The sequence below is a fragment of the Populus nigra genome, chromosome 11 (genome assembly GCF_951802175.1).
Source record: "Populus nigra chromosome 11, ddPopNigr1.1, whole genome shotgun sequence".
Lineage (NCBI taxonomy): Eukaryota > Viridiplantae > Streptophyta > Magnoliopsida > Malpighiales > Salicaceae > Populus > Populus nigra.
Window position 1 is genome coordinate 11,836,436 of NC_084862.1, and position 6,676 is coordinate 11,843,111.

At 31.1% G+C, this 6,676-nt stretch overlaps 1 protein-coding gene across 1 annotated transcript; it reads right to left on the bottom strand.

The window, feature by feature from the left end:
- Nucleotides 1–1,867: 1,867 nt before the first annotated feature.
- LOC133668022 (apyrase 2-like) lies at nt 1,868–4,585 on the bottom strand. The gene is made up of 9 exons (XM_062087756.1): nt 4,291–4,585; nt 3,992–4,120; nt 3,809–3,865; nt 3,642–3,731; nt 3,359–3,564; nt 3,101–3,192; nt 2,679–2,893; nt 2,402–2,591; nt 1,868–2,105 (listed from the first exon to the last, which is right to left on the bottom strand). Exons 1-9 carry the CDS (start codon nt 4,570–4,572, stop codon nt 1,993–1,995), a joined length of 1,374 nt encoding a protein of 457 aa, XP_061943740.1. The 5' UTR covers nt 4,573–4,585; the 3' UTR covers nt 1,868–1,992.
- Nucleotides 4,586–6,676: the final 2,091 nt, after the last annotated feature.

The following is a 6,676-nucleotide window of genomic DNA, read 5'->3' on the forward strand; positions in this document are numbered from 1 at the left end:
AAAGTTCAAAAGTTTTCTCTCATGATTATATATTTCAAATTTTTATATATACTAATAGTTATAATATAAAATAAATTCTCATTGTAATAAATGTTGACAATTAGATCATGCAACAACATCTTAAATTTAAAAATGCATAAACCCTTTAAAAAACTGTCCAACACTTTGATACAAACATAAAATTAATATTTTCATCCACAATGTATACAAAAAAAAGAAAAGTTTTTGTTTGAAGACTATAAATAAATCAGTTAGAACTCAACATTTTTTTTTCCATTCTTTCTTCTTCGAATATAAAAAATTTATAAAATAAGTTGTACAACCAAAAAAGAGTTTGCAGTTAAGTTCTACTATATATGAATGAAAAATCTTAGTTAAATGAGACAATGTTTGTTTTTGTAGTCCAATCATACTTTTAAAAAAGTTTTAATTTTTTGATCCAGACATCTTGGGTCTGCCAAATCATGCCAAATCTAAGGTGCGTGGATCTAGCAACCATGATAGACTCAAGGTACTTGGGTATGACAAACATGCCTGATTTGACAAACAACAAATAAAAAGAACAATTGTGCATTTTAGTTGTCAGGAGAGAGAGAGAAAAAAAGAAAAAGAAAAAACACAAACAATTGATCACCGGCCGCAATCAAAACATTATTTGTTTACATATGTCACACCATGTGGAAGAAGGCACCTGCGCTTCTAGTGAGATGGCAGATGACCAGATTTGACTATCGAGAAGCGTCACACACGTCTTCTAAATAGTGCCAGCGCCATCAATTCGCTGAGAAAGAAAAGAAAAGCTAAAGAAACGTCTCGACATGAAAAAAATAAAACTACTATTATAATTTATAATAAAAGATGTCTTCATCTATAGTAATTTCTGTACAGTGTTTAATTTTTGTTATAATTAGAGGATAATGCTTCGTTTGCCTTGTTTCTATTTTATTAAAACAATTATTAAAAAAAATGTTAGAAAACGTGTTGTGCGTGCATTTGTTTGTTTTTCGGACACTGACATTACTGTGTCGGGTTTTGCATAATACACGTGATTTGTTTGGGGAAATAGTCCTCATGATTAGAGCTACTTTTAAACAATAATGATGTTTTATTTGACGTCTTAACAGAAAAATCGTGTTTAACGCTGCTGGAGATCAAATCAATATTTCGATATCGATTCTGTTCGAGATATTTAAAAACAAAATGTTAAATCTACTCCCTCTTTTATATTATATATATATATATATAGCTCTTTCAACTAATTTTATTTTTGTAAAATAGAAAAGCTAAAAAAAAAAATCAATCAGGCAGAACAGATCTATTAGTTGGGATCATCGAAGATAAAAACTTATATAAATTTAAATAAATTAAAAAAATATTATTTTAATATATTTATAAAGATTTGATGGATAGAAATAATTCATGTATAGTAGATCTGAAACATTCATGTATTAAACGTGGAATTTTTGAAGTTTAAATATTATACATGATCCTTAGAAAGATTCCCTAAATATACATCAACAAAAATCACACTGATTGGTGATGATAGCTTTGTGCTAGTACGATTTGGGCTCGGTCAATTATTTGTATTTTTTTTTCTTTTTTTCTTTTTTCTTGGTGGCTTGATAAGAATTTGATGCTTGACAGTAAATCATTCCACTAGAAATTGTTTGATTGCGTATAAATTCAAAAGGGATGCAGAAACAGTAAGTAATTAAAGAAAAAGATTGTATCTTTTTTGCTTTAACATGTCCTTCCTGACCTCCTACATTGGTATCTTTGTTTCTCCCATTTTTCTTTTCATATTTTCATTTCAGCAATTCACAGATACTTGAATGTTAAAAAAACAGCCAGTAATGATCTAACATGATTCAATCAATTTGACCGCTCTAAATAAATCTTGATAGATCAACTTGAACCCATTTCATGGAGATAAACCAGAGTCATTAATCATTATTACTTTTAGGATGATACTACTTCAGAAATGATGCACTGCTAGCTAGGTGACACCGCCTCTATAGCACTACCAAGAGGCCACGCAGCTTCCATAAGTGAATTCTTGTATTTAACTTTCTCCTCCACTGAAAATTTTTTCTGGGGATGAAGACCTGTTTATATATATGATCGAGCACTATAAGAATGGCGGCACGAGAAAAAAGTGAATGACAGAATCATATGATTCTCATATTCAGAACAAAAAGGAAATATAAAAGAGATAAAAATATAGTTGGTTGAAGTTACCGAAATGAAAACTTAAATAAATTTTAAAAATATAAAAAAATATATCGTTTTAATTCCGACAATCTTCGACAAAAACAACAACCAGAACTTTAACTAAGTAACTACGAATGTATATTAATAGTTTTTGCAATTGATCAAAGGAGAAGTAGCTTGCAAGGCTTACCAAATCCATCGACAAGCAAAGTATACTCGTAGGTAAAATCCATACACAAGAATGGCAGGTCTTCCTCCAGCGCATTTGGAAATCTTGAGCTTGCATCCTCAAATCTTGTTTCGCAAGCACGCTTAGCTGCCTTCTTGAAATCTGCAGCGCTAGCTGTGGCTGTATACGCATTGGCATCAACAAACCCAGCCTGTAAATCCCACAAATCTAATTAGCTTGCGAAGTCAATATATAAAAATAAAACTGCAAGTAATTTCTTAGGATGATGAATTCGTACCGCTTGAGACATGGAGAAGAAGAACGAACTAGCATAAAAATTGTTTTGCCCGTCTCCGCCGCCGCCATTCCAAACTCCACCGAATGTGCAATTCACATACTTACACGGGGCATTAACTTTGAGAGCTTTAAGAACTAGTGTTCTGCATTTTTTGAAGCTTGTACCGGTAGGAGAAGATGATGCTTTGTATTCCTTCCCTCCGTATTTGTAAACACCTTTAAATATTTTAAAATAAAGAGAGGGAGAAATTAACTTTGCATTAATTAATTTTTTATTTTTTCCTGTAAGGTAAGAAGATTAGAAAAATTGGAGAGGTGGAAGTGTGAACAATTGAACACTAAATAAAATAGAAAAAAACGATATAGAAGTGTAAGGAAAAAAAACCATTTGTGGATCAGATACGACGGAGTCATTTGTCATACCATTATAACCGGTGGCTACGCACTCGTTGCTGGAGTTTCTTGAAACCTTCAGTATTTCTGCCCGAGACGCCAATAATCCATAGCTCAAGTAACTGTCCACACAAGATCCATTAACTTACTGCTCTTCTTGTACGTTTTAGAAATGCAAGAAATTGTTTTTGACACAAATGACAAAATGTGGAGCAGCAGGAAAATCCAACACTAACTATATATATTAGCAGGAGTTTAAGAGAATTGATCAGGGAGGAAGACGAGAACCTGTGAACATAAACGTAATATTCGGCTCCTCTAAGACGGAATTTCTCCACGTATGGATCCTCTCCATCAGCTACTGTTGGTGCCTTTTCAGCGTTCTCCCTGGAAATGGCATATGCCATTTGAACAGATCCACCGCCTTGATCAATTACTGCTGCTGTTTCTGAATACGGCTTCCCCAGATTTCCTACCATGTAGTTTATTGCCATCTACAAAAAATTTATAAAAGTTATTTTTTCTTCTCTTAATTCTTTATAGGTACAGCAATTGCAAGTTCGAAACATACCCACATATAGTAACCTTCTTGGGAACCACTCAGAATGGAGACATCATCGGCTTCGTACTCCAGGCTGCCATTGCTCAGAAGATCTCGCACCTTGGACACATAAGAGTTCAGACGACCATATTAAGATAAAAATGGCAATAAAAATAAAAATGACAATAAAAATTTACTGCTTCCAAAATCCTCTCCGCTGAATCTCCTTCCAACAGCCTCAACCCAGCGGTAGCCTGCAATGTCAAAACTCCACGTATAAATTAATGTTAAGAGTGAACAAAATATTTTTGCAGTTAAAAGAGGACTGACAAAGATATTAAGATGAGGTAATTGAAGACAATGTGCTTTAGTTTGCTAACCCCAAGTTTGACTGGAGTTTTGGGACTGAACTCTTCAGGCACAACACTTTCCGCTTCGTTGAGCAATGGGACAAGTGAGTTGGCCGCAGCCTGAGGGTCTTTTGCATATGCACTCAAACCTGGCCTAACCTGCGACCACAAAAAAAATATAGAATATCAACAATATAATGTGAGAAATTTTTGTTTTTTATAGCTGAAACTTAACAGTTAAGTGAGTTTTTAAAACATTTTATATTAACTCTTTAACAAGATCCATCGTCGTCATTTGCTCTTGGGTATTTAAAAAGGAAGATCTGTACCTGAGCAAAAAACTCAAAATCTGTGTCGTTTCCGACAGGAAGGAGATCAAAGTTTTGATCAAAACAAAAAACATGCACTCTGCTACCTGTACTCCCTGCGTCGAAAACAACCGCGTAGCTCCTTGAATCCGCATCCAAACCTTTTGACCGAACAGGCAATACGATTCTTGGGCTGGTGAACTTGTATGCTGCCGAAGTTGGCAGCACGAAAGCCATCAAGAGAAAAAAAGGAATCAAGCCCATCAGCTTCAACTTGTTATTCATTTTTGAACAATGCAGCATACTAGCAAAGTAAAAGGATACCAGCTTTATAGGGGGGTGGTTCGGCGGGATGAAAAGAGAAGGGAGTTTGGCCCTTATTTTTTTTTTAAATTTCATTCCTTAATATTTAATTTTTATATCAACTTTGATCTTTATTTTTATGATTGTTATTTATTTTTCTCTTATTATTTTCTCAATTGAAATTTTTTATCTATCAGATTTGATCCTTATTCTTTTGATTGTTATTTATTTTATTTGAAATAATTTATAAAATTATATATTTTTTAATTTCATCGTTTTTCAACTTTTTTATTTGTTAGATTTGATCTCTATTATTTTGATTGTTATTTATATTATTTGAGATAATTTATGAAATTATATATTTTATAATTTTATTCTCATTCAACTTTTAATTTGTAAGATTTGTTCCCCATTATTTTAATAAACTTGAAAAAAATATTAACAATTTATTTTTCAGCTCATTTTCCATGACATAGCCATACATTGAAAATTATTTTTTAATTTATTTGTCATGATACCACCAAATATCGAAAAATAATTCATTTTTGATGAATCTATTTTCCATGAAAACCACTTTCTAAAAGAAAATTACTTTCCAGCAAACAAACAAAGCCTTATAAAGAAAATATAAGTCGACATAAAGAAAATATGATAGAAGTTAATAATTATTTGTATTGTTATATTATATAAAGCTAAAAGAGCTAAATTTCATGTATATTTTAGACAGTAAAATTACTTTTTTAATCTTAAACAACATAGCTACTAAGAGAGTAGTTCGGTAATTTCATAAAACTTTAAATATCATTGTTAAATTCATAAGGATCATTAATTATAGGAATTGTAATAATCTAATTTTTGAATTTAAAAAAATATAATAAGTGAATAACAAAAACAATAATGAATTAAAGAAAAAATAATTTGAGAATTGGATAAAGACAACACAAATTGAAAGTTTGAGAACTAACAAGGATGCAATTATAAATTTAGGAGTCAATTTGGTCAAAAATTGATTTGGGAACTTAATTAAACTTTGATTTAATTAGTTAATGCAATCAAGAGTTTAATTGAAGAAATATCAAAGTTTGGAGATGATTTGGATCAAAGCTGCAAATGGCGCTGAAATTCAAGAGCTCAATTGTAATTAATCCAAGTCAAAAAAATTTATAAAAAAAACAAAGAGATTTTCATTGAATAGTGCTCCAATTATTAAATATCAGAATTTCAGGAAGCAAATTAAAAACAAAAGTAGCAAATGGTGCCCTTTCATAAAACCACTATCCATCACCTTCTTCCTCTGTAAAATACAAAGATAGACCACAAATAATTTTCATGTTCCCAATTTATTTATTTATGAATCCCTCACGTTTATTATGCAATTGATTTGTGAATTTTTAAATACTAGAATTCAATTATTTGGGGGAACAAAGCACCGAAAAGGAATCAGCTACGGACAAAGAAAATAAAAGAGAAGAGGCAAAACCACCCTGGGCCATGATAGTTTTTTTAATTTGTTAATGGGAACAAAATGGGCACGTGATTTTTTATCTAACCTAACATTATCTCAACATTCTTAAGCCATACTTTAGCATTAAAAAATAAAAAATAAAAACACTAAAACGATGCTACTTTTGCTATTTAATAGTGTTTTTATTCTTTAGTGTTTTTTTTTTTGATATCTTTCTCTAGTTTTATCTTTTAAAATTTTAATTTATTAAAGATTGGATTTCATATGTTATTGTGGTTTATTTTCTATATAGTTAGCTCGGTTTCATGTCATGTGTTGTGGGTTAATGTGGCTTACTCTTTTTGTTTTTTAATTGGATTTTTTTTTTATCAATTTCATTCTTTAACATTGGGTTAATTAGGAATTAGGTTTTATGATTTGTTTTGGTTTGTTTTTTATGAGGGTATCTCGATCTCATGACTAGAGTGACGAATCATGAGTTAACCCGTTTGACTCGAGTTATTTTTGTCCTTTTTAATTGGTATTTTTTTTTCAATTCATCCTTAAACATTGGGTTGATTAGAAATTAGACTTCATGATTTGTTTTAGTTTGATTTTTAGGAGGTTATCTCGGTCTCATGACTCAGGTCATGTGTTTTG

Bases quoted from the DNA above. Each gene is read 5' to 3' on its own strand.
- LOC133668022 (XM_062087756.1), bottom strand. From the start codon at position 4,572: ATGCTGCATTGTTCAAAAATGAATAACAAGTTGAAGCTGATGGGCTTG. The intron at 3,732-3,808 runs GTAAATTTTTAT...TATGTGTCCAAG, and splicing joins CGGAGAGGATTTTGGAAGCA to GTGCGAGATCTTCTGAGCAA. The intron at 2,106-2,401 runs GTAAGCCTTGCA...ATATATAAACAG, and splicing joins TTTGCTTGTCGATGGATTTG to GTCTTCATCCCCAGAAAAAA.